General features: G+C 43.6%; 1 protein-coding gene across 2 annotated transcripts in view; it reads left to right on the plus strand.

The window, feature by feature from the left end:
• Positions 1 to 5,400: 5,400 nt before the first annotated feature.
• Positions 5,401 to 24,845, plus strand: part of Pgm2a (phosphoglucomutase 2) — a 34,710-nt gene continuing 15,265 nt past the window's right edge. The window contains exons 1-8 of one of the 2 annotated variants that reach the window (XM_089566517.1): positions 5,401 to 5,626; positions 9,986 to 10,085; positions 13,032 to 13,188; positions 13,665 to 13,833; positions 13,953 to 13,976; positions 14,779 to 14,948; positions 17,684 to 17,873; positions 24,078 to 24,175. In XM_089566517.1, the coding sequence (XP_089422643.1) occupies positions 5,567 to 5,626; positions 9,986 to 10,085; positions 13,032 to 13,188; positions 13,665 to 13,833; positions 13,953 to 13,976; positions 14,779 to 14,948; positions 17,684 to 17,873; positions 24,078 to 24,175 (968 nt within the window). In that variant the 5' untranslated portion in view covers positions 5,401 to 5,566. Of the gene's footprint in view, positions 5,627 to 7,352; positions 7,641 to 9,985; positions 10,086 to 13,031; positions 13,189 to 13,664; positions 13,834 to 13,952; positions 13,977 to 14,778; positions 14,949 to 17,683; positions 17,874 to 24,077; positions 24,176 to 24,845 lie in introns of those variants that run through there. The other variant, XM_089566516.1, reaches the window with a different exon arrangement.

Consider the following 24,845-nt stretch of genomic DNA (forward strand, 5'->3'; position numbering starts at 1 on the left):
TGTCTCTGTGTGCATATAAAGCGGACCCTTGGACAAGTTGGCTTGATGTTGGTGAAACAGCAGAGGGGCTAGGACTGCAGAATCCCACAGCGCGCTGTCTGTGTTGTTCTTCTTTTGTCCATGTCCCTGTTTCATTGGGGTATATGTGCGTGCAGTGATGGTGATGATAATGACGCAGACGACAATGGTTAGTTATGAGCAGGAGTTATGCCAAAAAACACCAATAAAAGTACACTGAATTCATTTTTTGAGATTCGGTTTTAACCAAAAACGGTCAGTATTTCTGGCATGCATGTCACGACTAGCTGGCTATTCAGTGCCAGTTACAGTTGTAAGGAAGTGCTGGAACCAGGAACGCAGTGAGGCAATGGTAAATTTCATTCATTCATTCAAATTAATCAATTAATTAATTATATGGTGAGAAATGGGCGAAGGGAAAAGCCATTCTAACGGGGCGTGAGGGTTGCAGATCGGAAGGCTACACCTCCTAGCTAAGCGCTGTCGGCTAGCACAGAGCACCATCTGCTCAGTCTTAACCCTGGCTTAGGGCCATTGCTTGGTTAAGTAAATTTTTGCACTTCATTTATGGACAGTGATAAACAGCACAGAAATGTCATGTTCTGGCTCCCGCAATGTTAACCCATTCGCTTCTAAAAATGGTGATTCGATGTCCTCGCTTTAAGGGGGGACCCTGGTCTTGAAAAGAAAATTTTATTAATCTAGATATCGTAATTAAATTTTCAGGCCACATGTATTTTTGTGTGCTGATTTTAGACATGTCATTTAATTTCGTGTAAAACAATTCCTTGAGCACTTGTGCAATTTTTATGCAAGTATTTTGGCAAAAGACTTGAACAAAATTTGCTGCAGGAAACTCGCTGAAATGCATGCCAGTGGGTTCTCTTGACACCAAGAAATGCAATAAGGGTAAAATTGTCTTCCTGGCTATCGTACAACTTGAGTTATAGGGTACTGAAGCTGCCACTTCAGAAATAGGAATACACACTTTTCTTCTCATTTCTGAAGTGGCAGCTTCAGTACCCTATAACTCAAGTTGTATGATAGCCAGGAAGACAATTTTACCCTTATTGCATTCCTTGGTGTCAAGAGAACCCTCTGGCATGCATTTCAGCGAGTTTCCTGCAGCAAATTTTCTGCAAAGCTTTTCCCAAAATACTTGCATAAAAATTGCACAACAAGTGCTCAAGGAATTGTTTTACACGAAATTAAATGACATATCTAGAGTCAGCGCACAAAAATACATGTGATCTGAAAATTTTATAACTGCGACTTCATTAATAAAAATTTTTTTTTCAAGACCAGGGTCCCCCTTCAAAATATTCGTCTTAATTGCGCATCAAGAGAGTGCGCCAAATGCTTGGTGGCTAATTTTTAGATAATTTTTAGATAGTAGTTTTCACACCACAGGGCACAGTTATTCACTAGTTTTGAAGACATATTGCAGGAAAAAACAATTATTTTCTTGCGGTTTCTTTGGAATACGACCATGGTTTCGTGGGAAGACTGAAATTTCAGGGGCTTGGAAACTCATGCGCTGCTTTCTGGAGGTGAGCGGTATGCAGTCTGCAAATAGCCTAATCTTTTAAATTATAATGAAAGCACCGAGTGTGGCTTAATCAGACTTAGCTTGAGTCCCAGCTTGAAAGCCTGAAAGCTTGCTAGGAAATATTAGCCAGTGTGATGTATTTCATTGTTTACAACAGCTACATACTTACCAAGAAACGGCTGATTAAGATTCTGGTATACCAAGAGGAAAGTTCATCTCGTCGAAAAGATCACATACGTGGTTGTCTTTCCCCCCTTTACAAGAGCACTGGAAACCATCTCTAGCTCCATCCTAAATGCGTCGAGCTTTGTCAATGGAACCATTTTGATTGCCAAATACCTTCGAATTGCAGCATCGGAAAATCCTAATCACATTATGCACATGATTAGTATACAAAGCCGAGGTAAAAACATGGAAGCTGTCAGAAGTGCAACAAGTGCCACTTCGCACTTCACACGCCTGAGTGCTTCAAGATTTTTCACAAAAAAGAGAAATATTACTTGCTCTAGCTGAGTGACTCTCTTGACAGCCAAATAAAATGCAAATTCCTTGCATGCATCCTTTTCAGCGCAAGTTATTGCAAATTCTCTCCGGCAACCCAAGTCATGCTGTGCCCTTGCGGACTGATTGCAGAAGCGAAGGGATTAAGTGGCTGTTCCACGGGGAATCGCATGATACGCAGTCCTCTCATTCAGTAAAGTACAACCAGAGTGTGAAACTCAAGCTTTTAGAAGTAAACTTTTAGCATGTTTTTTCTCGCAGCTGGATCATTTAACTTCGACCTTTTTACTTTTTGTTACGGGTGTATGACTTCCTTTTTCAAGGAACATTCTTAATTAGACCATTTGTGTGTTAATTACTGCTACGTGAACTAATCTGTAAAAAAAAAAATGGCTAGGTTAAACTCTAGTTCACACTTTACTGCATAGGGGCATCATATATTTGACAAAAAAAAAAAGAAACTTTGCATTAATATTTGCCGCAAAAACAAAAAACTGAAAGCTGGCATTCTGAAATAAATGCTGAAAAAGGTGTGCTGAATTTCGAAAAATAAAAATCGAAACGTCCAACCCCAATTATGAAGAAGGAAAAGGCTCACTGTTTCGCTCACGGTGGGCACCTGAACCATGTTGTGAGGGAAGAGGTGAAAGGAGGGAGAGAGAAACATTGATGCAATCAGTAATGCCCTCAATAATGTCAAGACACTCTTTCAAGGTTTTTCCTTTGGTGCGGTTATGCGCACTTGTATACCAACTGCAGGCTCAACAGCTGCCAAATTTCTTGTCGAAAGGTCATGTGTGGTTACGATGTAGGCCGAGAAAAGATTTTTTTTGATCAGAGCGCACTAATTGATAAACATTTCCACTCGTCAACAAGGAGAGGCAAAATGAGTAAATGCGAAAGGCAGTTCTAAGAATGAAACAGGAGCTTCCCCTTCATCCTACACACTACTTAAGAGCTAGATTATGAGAAGTATCAGGTTGCCATAATACCAAAAGTCGCTGATTACACATTGAAATGGGGTTCTGGGTTTTGTTCTATGTTGAGCAGTGTTCAGCAATGTTGTGACAACAGTGTCGACCTTTTTCACGAGTTGTGACACCCTCTGGAAAGTGCATGAAAGTTTGTCTGCTGCACCGATAACTGGTTTAAAACATTATGTTAATGCCCGCTGGCATGATCCACTTCTACAAGATGCCAGCTGTGCTTGTGAAGTGGCACGTGTGTGCATGCGCTCTACCAGTTGGTGGTTTGATTTCAACCAGTGCAGCATGATAGACAGCAGAGCAGGAGAGGCATGCCTATACAGAGTAGCCATGTGAAAAACAAAGGTTATGAACTAAAATTTGTTTTTATTCAGGGGCGTTTCTTCAGCATTACAAGCAACACTTTGAAGCTGCTGTTGATAGGCAGCTTTGGTATGTTACAGTTACAATATGCCAAGCATAGAAGCATTTTGCTCGTCATGTAATGTTTTGACAGCAACATTGACAAAAATTGCAGAGCACTGCAGCTGGGTATACAAGTGGCATTATTTGCCACTAACGTAGTGCCTTATCATGCTAGGTTGCAGGGGTGTAATGTTCTGGTGTATCGCACACTATTTACTGAACATCAAGACTTCTAACGGCATCTACAAGGTGAGTGGCTGCCACATAATGTACCTGAACTCCTGCGCTGCAACCGTTACATGTAGATGGCCTGCACTTGGATTTTGAAGTGCAACAATGCGAAGGACAGAGGAAGATGGCAGTACAAGCAACAAAACGCTTAGCACTCGTATTGTCTTCTTTTGCTGTTGTTGCACTTAAAGATACAGGTTCTTTGTGTCATCACCAACTGCCCAATTCCTTTCGTACTGCAAGAAATTTACGGTCGTGAAGAGGCCGACTTGAAGGCTCATGTGCACTGCTGTTTTTGCCAGCTCCGGTTATCAATAAATTAAAATATATAAGGTGCCTCAAAATGTTTGGAGAAAATATTTCGTGGTATGCACACTGTTTTGTTTGTTAATTTCTAGAGTTTATTGTTTACTCTGAAACTTGTCAAATGTGATGCACAAAGTTTTTTTGCTAATATTGAGCATCTTTACAGCAAGAAAAGAAATAATCTGTACCCACAGCTGTATTACACTTACGAAATACACAAACTCGTATATCATGAAATTTCAACAGAGAAGAAAAACTTTAGATGGCGATTAAAAAACTAGGGGATGCATTAGGTCACCTAAAGAGCAGAATGCGATAGCATTACATTCGTCGCAGCTTCTGTTACCCTACGCGGCACATCAGCAACACAAACAAAAAAAATTAAAATGTCCACCGCTTCTTCTCTCACCGCAACAGCTCCTCCCTACCCTTTCCCCAAAAGACGCGAGTTCGATCCCGGCCGCGGCGGCTAGAATTTCTTTGGAGGAGAAATTCGGGAGCCCTTCACTACGGCGTCTCTCATAGCCTGAGTCGCTTTGGGACGTTAAACTCCATAAACCAAACCAAACCTCTCCCTCTTAAAAATTTATACGCCCCTCCTAATTCCAGTTCCTGGTGAAACCCCTGGGCTCAGTAGCCGAGCGCTCTAACCACTCTGAACAATTGTGCCGAAACAGGAACGGCGTGTGGAGAGAAAGGTGACAAAAGAGGAAACCATGCGGTTGGGAGCCGCCGCGCTGGCTCGATGGTTGTGGTGCTCGGTTGCCGACCCGAAAGACGCGTAGTTTGATCCCGGCCGTGGCAGTCATGGAGGCGAAATGCTGGTGGCCTTGTACTGTGGATTGTCGGTGCACGTTAGAGAACCCTAGGTGGTCCAAATTTCCGGAGCCCTCTACGGCGTCCTTTAAAGCCTGAGTCGCTGCTTTGGGACGCTAAACCCCATAAACCATAAACCTAAACCCCATAAACCGAAACTACTCCAACCATGCGGTTGGAGTAGTTTCCCGGATTGTACAATGCCAAAAAGGCGCCATCAGTGATCTGGAATAAACCGGCTTCGTAGCGTTGCATCTCTCATACAACTTGTCTCATCTGCAGTGAAAAAAGCCAGCGATAACAGACCCCTGGATACAGCACAAGCATGGCAGTGAAGTCTGACACGTCCCTCAAGCTGTCGTTGAATTTCGCGCTACATTGCTGTAACCATGCTGTAATTTTTACTGGACCTTTTACTGACTCACGCAAATTAATTAAATATAATTAATTTATGCTACCGAAAACTAATTCAGCCTTTCCTATTTTCTTTGCAGGCCTGCAGGCCCTGCAGGAGTGTCACCTCTTTTAAAACGTCGATCTTTTTAGAGTAGTCGTGTCTTAAGCGGAGAGATGGCGCGACCGTTCCAGGCGCAATTTGACGCGCGATCATGCCGGCGATTATCTGCGGTATCCGATGCCGCTTTCCTCGACTCGACTTACGTAACTCCAGCCTCTTAACGCTGGCGCTTCTGCTGGGACTGAAATTTTCTCACCAATAGTACACCATCAGTGATCTGATTAATCATTAGCAGTCATGAGCGGTTCAAATGAGGCTGTCTCGCTAAAAGTAAGCGAGTGGTTGAAGTGGGACAAGGTAAGCATTCTACCGTTCTACTGCTCCCATCCTGCTGCGCTATTTAATGTGCGTCCTTGAAGTGCGTGAGCGGTGCATACGGAGCGCACAGTGCTGGCGTATTTGCAAATGAGTTCTAAACGATTGCGCAGAGCCGGTTTCGTGAAAAGACCTGAAGTTGTCAAGCTTCCAATTTTTTAGAATTCTGATCAGTGCCTCACGTAGTACTACTTTGCTTTGCATTTGCTGAATGAACTGTTATGCTGCGTAGACCGTGGATTCTTGTCTTGCATCATTGGAACGTATCGTCGAGATCGTGGTCGAGATATACAGAACTTTGTCTCGTGACAAGCGCTGACGCTGATTCGCGTCAGTGTAGGTGATTAACTCGCGTTAGGTACCTGTTATATAAGTTTAGTCGTAGTATTGAGATGTCTAATTTGTATGCAGCGTGCCTCAAACCCGTAATCGTATTCAGTCCCATTCAACCAGAATATTTTGGCATTGCTGTTGAACATTTCAGGTAAATCTTACACCTGTTATTCTCTACTGGGTTCCAAGACGGTAGTATTTACCCAGGAAATTGAAGTAGGGCCGTTGAATTATATTATGTGTGTTAGCTGAATACAGCGTTGTAGAAAACCTTCTCCCTAAATGTGAACATAGGAAAAGTTCGACATAATTACTAAAAAAACAATAATTATAATAATTTGCACCTGAACTGTACTTGTGCGAAGCACTCCAGTTGCTTGAAAGGGTTGCTTCGATAATTTTTAGAAGACTACATAGGCACAAATGATTAGTTCACAAAAAACTAAATGCCCAGTTGGTCACTGCATCTAACAAAAGACCTCTTACTTATTTATCACACATTTCTGGGCACAGATACATCCCACACTCTTCAATGATCACAACTGCAGAGGCCGTACTTTCCTTTTTCCTACACTTAACATAATATTTCTGGGTAATGCATAGTCTCCATTTACACTGCGTGGTTCCATTGAGCTCTGTGCGCACAGGAAGGAGATCTGTGTAGAGTGGAAATTTGGGCTAGTTGGTTCATTGATTAAGTAGAGACAAAGCAGCGCAGCAGACAAGGGCAACAGACAGTATGACAGCACACATGTTGACTGTGTACTCTGTACTCACTAACATGATGTAGTGTGACATACTTTTAATTGACTGTAGGCAAGAAGCATAACTTCTGCTGCTAGGTGCACTTTGCACAGAGACAAAAGCTAAGAGGCACATGCAGGAAGGTAACTAGTAGTTACAAAAGGCTTTTACATCTTGTAATTATTCTTTGTATTTTTGGTTTTCTAGCTCGGGCATGAATATTTATTGCACATCATGATTACACAGTATGATGGTGCTGTTTGAGAAATCATTGGCATTTTGAGAAAACTTTGCCTTGATGTATTATTCTACATTCCAGGTTTCAAAAAGGTTTTGCATGGACTCATTGTAACTTACCCTTTATTCCTTAGGCATTGCTCTTTTTCTATTTGGGAACCTAATCCCATAGGCCTTTTTTGAAAATATTTCCTTGCTGGTTTTAATGAATATTACATGTTGTACTTAAAAGCCAGCACACTTGTTACTTATAAGCACTCCTTCCTCCATGCGCTAGCTAAACATGACTGATAGCTTTTTTTTTTTTCATTTTTGTTGCTTTTGAATGCATACAACTTATCTGGCAGGAAAGATACTCCAGCAACCGTCACATGTTGCAAGAAGTGCTTGTGTGTTTGTGAGAAAGTGAATGCCGACTTGTCCCTTCTTTGAATGCGACGTAGGCCAAAAGATAACGCCGTCGTACCATGCGATATCCGGTCCGTTCTTCGACGTGCGATGCTTACGCTGGAGGGTTTGTTGCTTAGAGGTCAAGTGGCTGTCCTGCTGCCTGGGGGGTTCTGTGCATGGCAGTAGGTGGTGTCTTGGTGCACACCGAGGCATTGCAGCAAGGCTCTTTAGTGAGGTGCATCTGGAGCTCTTCGCGGTGTTAACTGGGGGATGTTTTCTCCGCCTTTTTAAGGTGCATGCAGTGCAGCCTGTTTTTCAGGGCAAAATGCTCAACTGTATGCAACAGTGTGCAACAACTGGTGCAACTGTGGTCTATTTATGAGAATTGCATGGGTAGCTGCGGAAGGACAGGAGAGACAACAGCAGTCAAGAGATACCAGTAATCAGCTGTGACAGTTAAGCACTGCATTGTTTCAGAAATCACTGTTGGTGGTTTGCATTGCAGTGCTGGTTGATGCGATACCCAGCTATGCGTTACGTACCGTGTTACGTTATGTCGCATTATGTACCCTCTGTTGTCAAGAAACAGTTTTCGCAATGGCCTTACATTTCATTTAAGTGTGTTATGTCAGTATCCTTACGAGGAACAAGGTGACTACTCTGCAATACAGAACGCATGGCGTGAGAGGAATGTGGTAAAAAGAAAATGCCTTTATGCAGCAGAGGCTTATCTTTTTCAGATATGGAAGTGCCTCATTTTTGTTAGGTTGATTTTTATGCCTGAGGTGACACCTAGGTTATCTGTGTGGTCTGATTGCTGCCCTGCCCCCAAACAGTATCTCCAGCCTTTGCCCAAGAATGAATGTAGCATGTGATATCTTTATGATTTTATGGACAGTCTGAGGCACTACTCCTTTAGGTTAGATGAACTGAATCATGTTTTATTGCCAGCATAATTTTCATGCAATTGATATTTGCAAGCTGACTAAAAGTAAAGAAAAAAATGCGACCTCTCGCTTTATTCACGTCACAGAAAAATTTAGCTGAAACCTTTTCAAAGAAAGCTGGCTACATTACTGAAGAACTTGGCTAAATCCCCACAAAGCAAGTTGGCTATGTTACTAAAAAATTATAGTGAAATCTCACCACAAAGCAAGTTCATTGCATTACGGAAAGCTTGCCCATATTTTCTTCAAAGCAAATTAGTTGCATTACAAAACATTTGGCTGAAATATTCCAATGGGTGGTTTGCTGCATTACTTAAAAGTTTATCTGAAATCTCACCAAAGCGAGTTAGTGATGTTATTAAAAAATTTGGCCGAAATGTTAGCAAAGGATATTGGTAGCTGTTGTCTAACTGTGGTTGCCATACTCCGTCATAGAAGTGATGTTCTTGTGCTGCACAATATAGTGCCATTATATCAGTCTTCTCTTTGATTGTAAGATTACGGTACACGTACAAGTGGCATTTATAGTGCCACTGGTAGGTTCCCATGTGTGCAAATTAAACATTTTATGCGGTACGGCATAGATTTTTCAAGATACCAGTTTTTTGTTCAAGGGCAGTAGCTTTAAAACATTGTTCTCCACTTTCTTCCATATATCAGGAACCGTCAGAACACAATGTCTCATGTTTCAATTAAAATGACTAGGAAATGTCTAGAGCACTGCGGGAGCTCACAACCTGGGTGGGGTCACACTCCCATCAAAAATTGGTCAGCAGATTTTGGAGTGTGGGAGGCTTGCCTACTTGGGAGTGGATGTGTGACGTATAATGCATATCTGCATGAAAGCACCAGTGTTTTAGCGACAGACACGAGCATGCCGTTCCGATTTCCATATCACATTGTTGCTTTCATACTGCCGCGAACTTCTACCTCTGCTATCGGAGCAGCTATCTCTGCTGCATAGTCTCGGCGTTGGTAGACACTTCTCTTAGAAAGCCGCCTCTATCACTTTAATGTTGTTTGGGTGTTTCTTTATGGTTGGTAGACGGCGTTTTTTTTGTTCTTATTTCCACTTGCGGCATTTCTGCAAACACTGCACTGTCTGCAGATATGCGTCTGCCGTCGGCTTACGGCATATCTGCAAACACTACGAGCAGACAACGAGCAGACGACTAGGTGTGAAAGAACATGTTTAAGATATGTGTGCTCTCCTGATTTTTGAGGACGTCTGTAACTTCCATAGTGGTGCAAGGAACTGTTGAGATGGAGTGTAGGATAAACTAAGGTGTATGATAAACCAAAGTTAGCACATGTACCAAATCAGTTTCTTGTGAACGGCCCCCTTCTTTAAGGTAATTAATAGAATGAAGTGCATCGCTCACTAATATGTCAACCTGTGATGCCACTGTGATTACACTCCCCATTGTAATTGCTTGGTTTGAACTGCATATGTGGGCTCTTTTCCTTGAGCTTTGCAATTAATACTAGTTAGTACCTTTACTCCTAAGAGAAGACATGACAGCATGGATTTTAACCTGTAAGACAAATATTTCTGCTTGGTATCCTAAGCTGTATATTGCCTTGCTCAAATCATGGAATGTATAACAGAATTCAGAGCTTTCAGAAGGGCGTAGCATAAGATGGTGTTTGCGTTTCTGGACATTATTTCTTTTTTTTTTCTGCTTGTTAGAATGAAAATACAAGGAAGCATATTGAGCAGCTCCACAAGACTGGAGATGTTAACCAGCTGCAGCGCCTTCTGCTGGGACGGCTACAGTTTGGAACTGCAGGTAAAATGTTCAAGGGCATCATTTTTTTTTTATTATGAACAAAAGTGCAGAGGTGGGGGACGTAGCGTGGCCATGCGCATGAAAACAAAACAACTACGACAAAAAAAAAAAACTAATGATACAGGATGAAAAAAAAATGCAACAATGACCTTAAGATGGCAAAAATAAAGAAAAACTAGAAATCGGCCTAATGTGCCAAAAAAGACAATTCTTTTTCTGTCAAAGTGATGGAGAAAGTGCTTGCACCTACATAACCCAAGAGCCGGATTTTCTGTGCTTTAATAATCTCCGCTTTGGTAATTTCTCTCTAAATGGGCAAAAACAGAGAAGTGATCGCTGCAGTTATGCTCTCACAGTCATTTGTTAAGACAGTGCTTTGTCTGGGCAACACATTTTTGAGACCGGTAAATGGAATGATGTAGGTTGTGCTTTTAATGCAAACGCACTACTTAACGAGGTCTAACCAACTCACTGAGTTTGTGTGAAGCTTGACCTTGAAGGTGACCTTGGCAAAACCTAGCATAGCAACAGCCCATGCAGAAATAAGATAAATATTGCTGTGACTGGGTTCCGAATCTGCAGTGATGCGTACAGATCAGCTTTGCTGGCCACTGCACAAGGACACTATGCTATCACTGCTGCCGATCACGCCTCGTTTTAAACTGTAACACATCCTTGCACTCTGTGCTGCACATCGTTGTCTTCACCAAATTCCATCTGCGGCACGAACAGATCAGGTCAGCTTAACCTCGATCCAAGCTCAACCCGAGTCTAATATCGTCGCCAGACATGGCAATGCCCCAGCAATGCAAAATCATAAGCCAACCAAATTAAGCATATGCTTTCACATGCCTACTCATTTTAGCTATGTTAAAATCCTGATGATTGATGCCCCGCCGCGGTGGCTCAGTGGTTACGGCGCTCGGCTGCTGACCCGAAAGACGCGGGTTCGATCCCGGCCGTGGCGGCTGAATTTCTTGAAGGTGAAATTCTAGAGGCCCGTGTGCTGTGCGATGTCAGTGCACGTTAAAGAACCCCAGGTGGTCGAAATTTCCGGAGCCCTTCACTACGGCGGCTCTCATAGCCTCAGTCGCTTTGGGACGTTAAACCCCAATAAACTAAACCAAACCTGATGATTGATCACTGATCATTGATGTTGTGCTCTCAGTCATTTTTTTGGACATTGCTTTGTGTGGGCACCAGATTTTGGACACAGGTGAATGGAATGATGAAAGTTGTGCTTTTTTCTGTGTGTCCTTTGCTGTTTCTTTTTGTTGCTAATTGTGCGTGTGTTCTTAGGCTTCTAATATAGACATGCATGACTTGAAGTAAAACCAGATTAAAGAGGAAGTGCTATGTCCTGTTTTCTTTGTCTCCCTACTCTCGCACCATTCTGTGCTTCTGTCCACAATGGAATAAATTTGCCTACTGGTCCAGCTCCCTAATATTTTCAGTTAATTTTTTTTTTCTACGCGCATTGCAGTGATGGTGTTCCAACTCCTCCCTGCTTACATAAAGAAAATAAAACCTCTAATCTCTACGCTTGTTCTTGTGGAGTGGGTACATCATAATTGCAGTAAAATATGTAATCTGCTGTTCTGCTGATAAGAGGTTATAAACGGTGAACAGAGTCTTAGTGGATGTCGCAATTAAAAAAACTGATTTCATGTGTGCGACATGTCTGTTACGAGTGTAGGCTGTTATGAACCTATGCCAAAATGCCAGCTTATGCCCACAACATTACTAGCATCAGTCAGAATTCCTTTATGAGTTGTGTATAGCTTACTAGCAAGTATTTTTCCAGTTTTATCTGGTGATGGAACAACCTTTGGTTTGGACATGTATCTGAGGAATTCACTTTTTAGCTGGCAGCGTTTTGCTGCCATGGTGATTCTTGAGCTATTATTAGTGAAGGCATTTAATTAAGCATATTTTTGTATGTTTATAAAAGGCAGAATGCGAGTCAGACCTCAATAGAAGTCTAGCATCGCACTGCCAACGGAGTCTTGTGTGCTTACACCTTAGATTGGCTTTTTGAAGCACGAGCACATTGTTTTAGTGATACCATTATGTCTGTTAACCAGATGTATTGAGTAACATTTTTTAATTACATTCCATGAAATATCTCAAATGGAGAAAAGCTTGGGAGACTGGAGGAAATGCTGCAAAATTTGAACTGAGAAAGATTCAGTTAATATCTCTTGCTTGGCTTTAAATGCCATGAGTTATGTTTGCAGTCTGTTTTTAATTTCTGCAATTTACAATAATGCTACCATTGTCAGAATTTTTTTTTTCTACATCTCCTGAGGAGAAGAAAAAAGCTTGGGTGCTTTTTTTTTTTTTTTTTTGGGTGCATTTCACTGTTACTCTTTTCTATGGTCCCTTTTAGTGCAAGTGGACAAGGTCAGGATTGATTTTCAGAGCTGCAAACGTTTTCTCTCTCTCTGTCTGTTTTTACAGCACCTGGAGAGAAGAGCACTTCAGATCATACTCTCTCACTGGTTACTACCTCTTGCGTAGCCCTTCAACCTTAGGAATCTGAGGGTGAAGTGCTACGCATAGGGAAGGTACACTGACATTGCACTGCAATGTCAGTGCACGTTTAAGAGCCCCAGGTGGTCGAAATTATTCGGAGCCCTCCACCTTGGTGTCCCTCATAGCCTGAGTCACTTTGGGACACTAAACCTCATAAAACCATTTCTCTTTGCCATTATTTCACTGCAACTTAACTGCAAGTGACATGCAGTTTACTCTTGCAGCAATTCTTCAAGACATTTTTTTTTTGTAATATTTAATACTTCTGATTCACTAGAGGCAATATATAAGTGTACTATATAAACCTGCCTTGCTTCACTGACCTGTACATATTTTTCAGTCCTTTCCAAATGTTATTTTATTCGGCATATAACATGCCTCGTGCCCCCCTCCATTTTTTCTGTCGTCAAGGGCTCCGCGGGGTAATGGGCCCGGGCTATGCCGCCATGAATGATCTGGTCATCATCCAGACTTCACAAGGTGTGGCCAAGTATGTCCAGAGCGCACTCCCAGATGCCACAAAGAAAGGCGTTGCCATCAGTTTTGACGGCCGCTACAACAGTCACAGGTGGGCATCTCCTGGCTCCGGCATGCATTGCGGGCTTGTAAACCTCAGTTCATCTCTAAATGTATTAACTGTAAAATCGTGGCTTTGGTAAGTTTGTGTGGAAGCTTGCAATGTTGTGTTGCCCTATGGAGCTCGCCATGTTTTCAGTGAAGCACTGACTGCAATGGTCGTCACAGCTGTGTGCATGGACATGCGGAGCAGCCTCATTGTCATTCCGACTCTGTTGTTAGATGATATAGGCGAACTTCAATCTGTTCACAGTGCTCTTTTATTAAGTAGACACTGTCCCCGAGCAGCTTGACATTGACTTTAACTACTGGTGACATCATATTTATCACTACTGCTTGCGTGCAGTGTGTTTTGGGAGGCAGTATTACTTTATCAGCCTTGTTGTCTTCGTGCTTGTACTGATGTCGAATGCCTGTCCAGTGCACAAACAGCAGCAGCAGCGAGTGCTCTCTCCTGTCGTCTTTCAGATTCGCAAAACTGGCTGCTGTGGCATTCCTGCAGCTGAACATTCCTGTGCGCCTCTTCAGCAAGGTGACACCTACACCGTTCATTCCCTTCACTGTCCTGAACATGGGCTGTTCAGCAGGCATCATGGTCACGGCTTCTCACAATCCGAAGGATGACAACGGCTACAAGGTCCCTCTTTTTCTCTCTTTCTTGCTTGTTTTTGCTTTTTATCCTTTCTAGTTTTACACCTGATACAAACATCTCCAGTTGAATAAAGTTATGCATACGTTTTACTTTTTATTTTTCAGGTATATTGGGACAATGGCACTCAGGTGAGTTGTCTTAACATACTTTATATACTGATAGCAGATGTGTGGTTGTCTAGAAGGAGTGCGTCTAAATACAAAGCTAGTCAGCTTTCTCTATATATTTCGAAAAAAAAATGCAGTGGGGCTGTGCTTCACTTATGGATTTGCTTTAGCTATTTTGAAGTTCTACCTTGATTTGTGTCCGTCATTACCATCAGCATAGTTCAGAAGCATAGTGTATTTTAAGTATCACTATACTATAGCAGCTTTGATAGCTCTGGTCACAGCATAGAGCAGCAATACTTTGCCAAGCGTCAGCGTGATGCTATGTAAGCATTTGAGTTAGTTAATACATGAGATGGTGTAAAATAGCTCTTTAGCATGAGAGGGTGAGTATTATTATGCTAGATAAAATGATTTTGTGCTATTCTCTGCAGAATAACCCACTGCAGAGTCGGTTTTTTTTAGTTTGTCATGGTCACACGACTCGTACATCTTGGAAGGTAGCAGGTGGTTACGTGACAGCGGTGCTGTTTCATTGAATAGCAAATCAAATTTAAAGCCAGTCAGTCTGCTTCGAAATTTTTCATTCATTCAGCATTGCTTGTAGCGTTCAGTAGTGTTCAAAGTTCTTGTTTGCATTTTGTTGAAATGGCATTACTTAGGCCCTGACGTTGATATGCAGCCTTGTGCTGTAAGCAGTGCGCAGGGCCATTTGAAGGGCAGCTATTTTTTTCTTTCTTCTGTTTATATTGAGTGGAATCAGGTTCACTTCACACAGCATGTCATCTTTGCACTGGCTATTCACTGGCTTATTATTTTGCAGATCATCTCTCCTCATGACAGTGGTATTCAGGCCAGCATTGAAAAGAATCTGGAACCATGGCCAAAGGCATGGGACGTTAGCCAAACCGACACGAACCCACTGTGTACAGACCCATTGGCAGAGGTCACCAAGAAGTACTTTGACATCATTTCGTCTAACATATTCGACAGGTAAGCATGTTTCACTTAGTTGGCTGACTTTGCTTGGCTTTTTTCTGACTTGTTAGCCTTTTCGCAAGCAGCAGGAAAGAGCATGTCACCAAGTGTGTATCACCAAAAGTGCACATTGCCATATGGTGTTTGTATCACATGCTCCTTTTCATGGCGTTCAGTCTGGAAAAGAACACACAACATGCATGCTGCCAAGTAACACGCACTTGTTGGTGTGGCTACATGTGTGGTTCGGTGAGCCAGTTTCGGTTTTCTGGACATAGTGGTCAGAATTCCTTGTGCTGCAGTGCTGATGAGAATCACATTTTCTAAAATCTAAAAACTAATATGGCTATTGCTGACAGCAAGCTACAAATGTCTAAATGCGATTTGATGTCCTGGTCTAATGGGATTAACTTTTATGTTTTGGCTGGCCAGCTTGCTGGGCAACATAGCTGTTTACTGATATACGTCACTGGAGGTGATACCATGCCAAAGAAAGCACGCTTTTAACTTGCAAAACCTATGCTATTGCAGCAAAACCTTGTTAAATTGGATTTCAAAGAAGTAAAAAAAAGTTGGGGGCACTTTAAGCTCCACCTTTAAGGCATGATGCAGTAGGGGGGGTTCCTTTTGCCCACGCAGACACATTCACTGTTTCCTCTTTCACAATCATTAATTGAAAGACCACACAACATACATGCAATGCCCCCCTTTAACCAAGCCATACGAATGTGCCTGCATGGCATAGCGGTAGCGTGTTTGACTTTCAGCCTGACGGTGGTCAGGGGTTTGATTCTTGTGTAGGCTACATGGGTGCAGTTACTAGGAATACAGTGATACGTCTGCTGTGCAACAGCTTGAGGGGTGACACTTGTAACACGAGTCGTTGTCCGGTTGCTTTGATTGCTGAAAATCCAATGCCCCGCTATTGTGGCTGGTGCTATCTATGGGAGCCTCTTGTAACAGACAGCTGCCTTTTCCACCAGTCTGGATTGTTCCATCGCTGACACCGGCTTTTCTGCGACACGGACCCTTACGCTGTCACGTAACATGTCCAAATTATCTGAATGCCGAACTATATAATGACTAATGACAGCACCCCCCGCATTACTGACAAAAACCTTTCGCGTGAAAGTAAAATTCATTTTGTAAAAACCTGAGAAATGTTCACCCCCTTTCAAGATTAAAACTTTGCGGCAACAACGATTTTTCGAGGTTTCATCGAGCACTTTTAATTCTTGCAGTACTGCTTCAAAATGGTAAAGGTCTCCGCGACTTCTTTCAATCTGCTGCGCGGTAGCTACTGCGCTAGAGCTTGTTCGCATGTGGCATCGCATGTGGCATTGCATGTTAGGAGGCTTAACCACAGTAAAGGCGAATGGCATGTGATGAGCACGGAATTTCAGCGTGCTGGAAGATTAATACCATGTGGGCAGAAGCAAGAGAAGCGTGAGTTGGCGCCGGAATGGCAAAAGGCCTTCAAAAAACAAAAACTATAAATGTGAATAACAAGTATATTGTTCTGAATGGCGTGCGGCTCAGCCGGCTGGCTGATAAGCGCAGCTGATAGCAGCTGTGCTGCAGGCTGGCAGCGAAGCCAGCAATTCGCTCTCGCCCTACCATAAGCTTGCCGTCCCGGTTTGCTCAATTGGTAGAGCGACTGCTCCGGTGTGGCGGTGGTTCCGGGTTCGAACCCCGGACCAGGACGAATTTTTCTTTAACTACGAAGTTTCTGAGAAAGCTGTATAGCTTTCCTTTGTAGCCGTATGGCTGCGCTTGGGTGGATGCCAATGAGTAATTACTCCCTTATTACAAATCTACTCCACCTTGGTGGATTCCCCTAAACATTTGACCAAAGCTCCGAAAACGAAACTACGTGGCCGGACTCTCTCGGCCTATCGACAAGGGCCTGTCGATCGTCAGCACACATGCCGTTGCGTGCATCTCAGAGGGGCATGTGAAACTGTAATATGAATATGCAGTTCAGGCCTGAAGACGAATATCTGAACGATCGCTTGTCGATCCGGCCATACCTCGACGCGGTGTGACTTCAGGAGCCAATCTGAATTATTCGATGCTTACCAGCCAGCCCCCAGGCATACAAATAAATGAGCTTCTGACTCCGTAGACTTACATGGGCATTTGGCAGGACTCCAGTGGCAGTCCGGATTATCCGAATTTCCAAATTAACTGGAGTTAAATTGACGAGTTTTTACTTTGCTAACAGTCTTTGATGGGACAGCCTGTATGCTGGGAAGTATGGTTTGTGTAGTACTCATAAGGTTTGATTTTATTTCGCGAGCAAAAATGAAAAGTATTGACATTCATTCACTGCATCATATGTAACATATGTAGTGCTAGTTTCAATCCAAGTGCCATGGAAAGGCCAAATTCTGAGGAGTTTTGAAACTACCAGTACTTTTGCACATGGGCCTAATACAGGCCAACTGTCTTGAGTTCAGCTTGGCACTTTGCTACAGCCTGATGACAGGACCTGTATCTGATTGTGCTTTATGGCTCTTGATGTCACCGGCATTATGCGACATTACAAAAATCCTTTATCTGTTGTCTTAATTTCTGCGTTGGGTGTTTTTGCTGGAAGGCATATTTACTGCAGATGAGCGTGACTGCACCTTTCACTTGCATTCAAAAGTGTTTTGATGTCTTCATCAGCATGATGGGAGTGTTCTCAGCTTCTTTATGGGTGTCGCCAATTGGTGCTGTAATTTTGCTGTTTTTTCTTCCTTTTGCAGAACCATAAATGAGAACTGTGGTTTGACCTTTACGTTTACATCAATGCATGGTGTGTCTCACCCATACATGGTACAAGCATTTGAGACATGCGGCTTCAAGCACTACATTCCAGTCAAGGAGCAAATGGACCCTGACCCCGAGTTTCCGACTGTCAAGTTCCCAAACCCGGAAGAGGGGAAAAGCTCTTTGGTAATATCTAGTAAATATGTAGACTGTTACTGTAGAGAGACGTGTCACCCAGACTAGAGCACCCACTCCCAGCAGGCGTGAAAACACAAATGAGGAGAAAAATAAGATGTGTTGTCACCAGGGTGTCGAACCGGAACCGAACCTGAACCCGAAACCGGAACCGAACCCGAATTTTTGCCCGGAACTGGAACCGAACCGAACCCAAATTTTTTTCGCCATCTTGGAACTGAACCCGAACCGGAACGATTCAAAGGAACCGTTCCGAACCGGTTCGGGACTCGGTTCAGCCGCACACTTTGTGCAACACGGCATACTTTTTTCTTTTTTTTTTTGTCAGACCAAATGGCATATGCCAGCGCGTAGATTTACCCAGCGAGAGCTGTCGGCGCTATGAAGTGCGAAAATGGCATCCAGTCGAAATGGCATCCAGGTCAACAACAAAACTAAAAGAAGTCTCGTGTAGAGGAAGAAAGCTAATTGGCATTTCCGCAATGTGCTTTTGGTAATTGTAAAGTATTTTACGCCAGATTGACGTGAAATGTTGGATTTTACAGTATGCCCCTTTCAAATGCTTACGTACAGCTTTACTCGAATTGTTAGCTCTGCTTTAACTCGTAAAGCACTGACTGAGAATGGTTTCCTTTTTTTGTGTGTGTCGAGTACCAGAAATATGTGAAGCATAGGCGCAATGACCCAATCACGTTGTGCAACATTTACTCTCTGAGGCGCAGCCGCCGCGGTGGCTCAGTGGCTATGGTGCTCGGCTGCTGACCCAAAAGACGCGGGTTCGATCCCGGCCGCGGCGGCTAGAATTTCTTTGGAGGAGAAATTCTAGAGGCCCGTGTACTGTGCGATGTCAGTGCACGTTAAAGAACCCCAGGTGGTCGAAATTTCCGGAGCCCTTCACTACGGCGTCTCTCATAGCCTTAGTCGCTTTGGGACGTTAAACCCCACAAAAACAAAACCATTACTCTCTGAGGCATTCCTTGTCTCAGACAGCAGATAATGAATAAGACCCCTCATGACGGCTCAGTGGCTGTGGTGCTCGGCTGCTAACGCCAAGGTCGCGTGTTTGATACCGGTGGCGAGGTCGCATTTTGATAGCGACGAAATGCAAAAATGCGTGTGCTGTGCGATGTGAGTGCACTCTTAGGAACCCCAGCTGGTCTACGCTATTTGGAGTCCTCCACTACAGCGTTCCTGATAGACTACGCGCCGCTTTGACGCGTTTGAACACACATAATACTATTATTACAAAACAAAGAAATATACATGTGTTTTCTTTTTAAAGAATCCGAATATTCTTTGTTGCACGCGACGGAAATAAGTAATGAAAGGCGGGCATGTAGCAGCGGTACGATACTTAGAAAAAAAAAATAGTGATTACACAAAGAGGCAATGCGGAAATAGATGCGCTCGCTGAGATGTGAAAAACACCTAGAAAGGTGCTACTGAAATGAAATGTTACTGCGATGAAGTGATTTTCTGTTATGTCGAATGTCGATGCATTGAAATTTTTCTGCTTATATAAAACAAATGACAATCGCTAGCAGGCAGCTTCGTCACGCTGCTCTCGGACTGCTGTATCTTGAATTCTCTGACGGGCGGCTTATATCTGTCTCTGCCGCACGTGAGGAAACCAAGGAGCATAGGGGGCGTACTTTTTTAAAATTAATTTCATCAATCGGAGCTTAAAGAGTAATTACTTTGAACGATAATTGATTAAACTGAAAAAAAAAATACACGCCGCCAATAGGATCCGAACCCTTGACCTCAGAATTTTGCATCCGGTGCTCTACCAGCTGAGGTACGGCGACGATTTTTTCCTTTATTACAAGGAAATAGTGCCGAAAAGGAAAATCGGAGTAAGTCCATGCCACAAAACACCAGGCTGTGTAATACGAGCCAACCAAATCCCCACCTCCCTAAACATTCTGGGTTTTTTGCGCAAAAGACACGACACAAAAGAAACGAGGTAGACAGGACAAGCGCTTCGGACTGCTTCGGAAGCGCTTGTCCTGTCTACCTCGTTTCTTTTGTGTCGTGTCTTTTGCGCAAAAAACCCAGAATGCTTAGGCACCAACTAGCCTGCAAAAACATACTCCCTAAACATCACAAGTCTGAGAGGCACACCCATGCATATACGTAGATAGGGGAGCCAGCAAGGCGGCCCTTCCAGGGCCACATATACTCCCCTCGCCAAATGGCACTACTCACGGAACAAAAATTTCGATGACCGCCTTGATTCGGCAGTGGTCCATCATACGGCTCTTGAGACTAAACAGTCACAGCAACATAACTAGATCACACGGCACAACACAGTTTTTCTCCACTGGCAAAAAACGGGTACTAATCCGTGTGATTTCAATGTCCTTCTCAAGTGCACGTTCGCCGTAATTATGTCCCAGAAGAACGTAGCATCATTGCACAGAATAAAACAATGATCAATGGCCTTTGGCGCATTGCGTAGGTGTCAATTTACCGTTCATGACACAAACATTCTCCTCAGCATGAATTAATGCCTTGACAGGCAGCGTCGGTGTGTGACGTTTAGAGAAGAACGTTTTTACAGCAGAAGAAATACATGTACATTCGCTTAACACGTTTTAAAGCACTGGTGTTAAGGAACTCCAGAAAAGGTTGGCGATAAAACAGTACAGGAAAGAAATACCCTGTAAGTACATGATTCGTCTGGCTTCTGGAGAGGCTATACAGGTAGTCTAAAGAAAAGCGCACAGTGAGGAAATTTAAGGTGTCCGCTACTTCCGCGCGGCGCCGACGACTGTAACTTTTCGTGCTTTCGGGGGTGCAACCCGGGTATAGTGCAACCGAACCAGCAGAGTGTTCACCAGCGCCAACCTCGTCAATAGCAGCGAACGTAATGCGTCTTCTTTTACCGAGAGTGCCACATAAAAAACGTGGTCGAACGGTGAGGGCGGAAGCTGTGCGAGAACCCTCGCTTCGGGTTGTTTGTGTCTGAGGCGAGAGGCTTAAGGTTGGTTCACATGCAAGCGAATGGGCGACTGAGCGGTGCATCCCAGCGAAAACTTTCAACTTGTTGGAACCCCGCCGCTCACCACCGCGACGACTCAAAAACAAGTTTTTGCACCGCGGCGTCAGGATTCGCTAGCGTTTTCGCGTTCTTTTGAGGAACGCTTTGCGACGGCACACGTGCAGCCTTCACAGCATTCCACCTTAGGTAGATCGGCTGCAGGTAGATGGGGTATTCTAGACCGCAGCTATTATGCGCCCGTTCCCGCGTTCTGCGTCGCAGTCGGCGTAGCGAGCGTAACCGGTTGTCCAAGTAGCAGAGCGAATTAAACGCCACCTGGAAGGTGGCTGCCACGGGAAGACCCCAAGAGTGGCTAGCCGCATAATACACCACATGCCAGGTAGCGTGGGATGATTGGCTTATTGGGGTTCAACGTCCCAAAGCGACTCAGGCTATGAGGGACGCAGCATGTGATGAGTTGGGCTTAAACTTCGCATTACCGACAATTACAACCGTATGTCAAATTTTTTGCCAGTGGGTGCCCGGATATGTGCCCACCGAATTGTGCACGCGTGTGCATTTACATGCTTAAGCGCGCGCGCAAACACACACACACACACACACACACACACACACACACACACACACACACACACACACACACACACACACACACACACACACACACACACCACGGAAATTTTTGAGAAAGGATATTCTAATCCTGAGTGGCAATCGCGCCAGTGGTGGCGGGCGCAACCGAAAAGCTTCGTTTACTGATGCCTTAGGTTACTCGGCCATCTTCGAATATTATTTTTATTGTTGCCTCATGGAATCTCAGGAACCTACCTGACCTCGTCTTGCCTTACTGGACTGGGTCGAATTCCGCGACCTCGGTATACGGCCTCATGCCACTATCACTCCCTTGCTCTGCCCGCACATAAAAATTCTTCAAGGCGCACACGTCAAGAAAGGGCGAACTGTCAGTAGGTTGAACTTTCGCAGCATATACGATCTGAGCTAAAATGAACTGTTCTCTGAACAATGACCTCGCCGAAAGTGGCGATTCTGCGTGTTTATCAAGCATACATAGCCGGTGTACACTAATTCTGAGTTCATTTGATTTCGCGGCTCTTGCGTAAATTTAAATCTTTTTGTAGCGGACAGTGAAAAATCTCGCAATGAGCAAATTTTGCAGTGCTGTTTTATATGCTGATATCACAAAGAAAACTAAACAGCAAAACAAGGTTGAATAAAAACCTACGTTCAGAATTTTTTATAGCCTGGACCCGTTTGAACCGGTTCGACACTATCCGGAGCGGTTTGAACCGGAACGGAATATTGCTCCGGAGCCGAACCCGGAACTGAACCCGAAAGGCGTGAACCCGAACCTGAACCGAACCCGAAAAAATTCCGGTTCGACACCCTGGTTGTCACAGGACAGAGTGCTAAATGTCTACTCACGAAAAACCTCTTTTCTTGAACCCTTTTCTTTAGTTGATTTCTGTACCAAAGGCAGTAACATGACCACGGGCATCTGTACAATACCTTGCCCATGAAACCTGAATGGTGTTGGCTTTCCAGGATGACTCTTTCATTGGCCAGGTGGTGAATACAAGTTACTTTGGTTTTGACGTATTGTATAGCTAATTTCAGTGCTATTGCCATTAGCCCCAGTGACTATTGCTGTAAACATGCAGTGTAGTCTAAGAACTGGTAAAAACTCCGTCACTGTTTTGCTCCAAACTATGCCAAGGTGAAGAGCCTGTTGAGTATCTCGAGAGTCTGTTTTTATTGATATAAGTGACGCCTGCCGTTGGCGAGATGAAGGAAAGTGAAGCCTGAAGAGGAAAAAAACAAACAAAACAATGTGCTCCCGCGGTTTTGGTCTTGGGAACGGTTTCACATTTGTGTTTTAAACCTGCCTGCTATAGTTGTTGGATGCAGCCTGTTATAGAACTGGAGGCTGCTGGAAAAACCCGAAACCCATGAACAGAATGGTTTCTGATCTAACCTGAAAGCTGTGGATTAAAGGCTAAGCAATTAAATGCTTGGCCCAAGTCTTTGCTGAGAGGCAGAGGTAGTAAACTGCAGGCAAAAGGCATAAGAAGTAGCTTGAAACATCACGCATATCCTGAAAAGTGTGGAGCTTGCTGAGCTTCATGCACCTTCGTTAGCACCAGTGGTGTTTTGGCAGAGTTTAGTGCAGAAGGAGGCTGAGGTGCATGTCCTTGGCAGTGGACAGATGGTCTTGCAAACATACCACGCGATCTGGAGAGATGGCGTCCATCTATGATATAGTGTGTGTGCCTGAAATACAGATGTTGTACACAAGGCTTGTGTATAACTTGTAGCGAAGAGTATTTAATGCCACAGTAGGCACTAAGTAAAGACCAGTTTCATTCATTAACTAGGTTTTACGGCTTCTTGATTTACTTACATTAGCCATAGCGGTGCATTCTTTCATGTTAATTTCATGTGAATTCAGTGTGTTGCACATACACCAGTCTAATCAGTTAATCAACTTACATACCACTTTTTAATAAGGGTTAACGTTTTTCACAACAAACCACCTAGTTTATACGACCGTCTCAGGAAACTTTTGAGTTACGGAAGGATCTTGAATGCCTGCATAAAGGAGCACAAAGCCGTTCTTTGAACAAGGTAAAAGAAAGTAGATTCAGAGAATTTCCCACGGCCATGGATTGATAAGCAAGACCTCTCCATCTGTTGGAGCTTTTGTCAATTTCAGATACAACATTAACTTCTTATTTTGCATTTTCTGTGACATATCTTCACTAAATTTATCAGTGCTATGCGATGTCGCTTTCTATATGTCCCCACTGAGCGCATTGTGAAATCACAAGTGAACATGCTGAGTGAAACAAGTGTTAGATCAGGGTAGACTTTCTAACAAAAGTAGTGTGATTTTCAAGAAAACAAAGCAGCCCGCAACGTGATTGTGCCATAGAAGGCAGTGCATCGGCTCAGGATGTGGAAGGCAGCAACTGAGATGAAACAAGAAGGAATGTTTTAGTGCTTTCCAAAATTACTACTTTAGGGAAGCATGTATCATTGTGTGCGCTGCCGTTTCCATCGAATTGAACTGAAAGATGTTTCAGAATTGCAGTGAGCTTTAGCATGTTCACTGTCGCTGCTTCTTGAGATGCACTTCTTGTGTGGCGAGTGAAGGTTGCTATTTTGTTTTCCAGGACTTGTCATTCTTGACTGCTGACAAGGCAAACAGCAGGCTGATTCTGGCCAATGACCCTGATGCAGATAGGCTTGCGGTGGCTGAAAAACAACCCACGTGAGTTTTTACACGCTTTCAGTCTGATTATCAGTAGAATATTACAACTTCTGTAAAGCTCATCTTTCCAACACACTCGGCGTAGTTTACTAAATACATGGGATATGCGTGGATGATCTAGGCATTGCAATGCTTGTTGTGAATCCTGATTCATGGGTTGTCTTAGGGTTGTCAGGAGCAGACTTTGCTGAAGATCTTGGGCTCTTAACGGTGTACTTGGTTCCATTGCTTATTGCTTGTGCTTCATTCATGCTCACAATAAAAGGTAGCACCGATGCTGCTGCTTTTTTTTTTTGTCCCTTATAATGAGTTTTTGCTTGAATGTTCTGAGGCAAGACTAGCCCTTTCCTCTTCCTCTCTTTCAAGTAGTCAGTGCAGTAGCCGTATATAAAAGCAGTTTAGGAATGGTCTGCACAGTTGCAATAGAGTGGAACCTTGATGATGCGATCCTGGTTGATTTGAATTTTGGGATAATACAGTCGAACCCGGATATATCGAACCCGCATATTTCGAATTATTGGCTGTATCGAACACACAGATTACCCCCTTGAAAATACTATGTAAAAGTACAGGACAGTTGCGTTGTATATCGAATTCCATTTTCGCCGGACATTGGATATATCGAACGCCGCGCCGCGCCCCTGGAAGGTGCGCTTTCCCCAAAGAATTT

The sequence above is a fragment of the Amblyomma mixtum genome, chromosome 1 (genome assembly GCF_055824585.1).
Source record: "Amblyomma mixtum isolate Tamu chromosome 1, ASM5582458v1, whole genome shotgun sequence".
Classification (NCBI taxonomy): Eukaryota; Metazoa; Arthropoda; class Arachnida; order Ixodida; family Ixodidae; genus Amblyomma; species Amblyomma mixtum.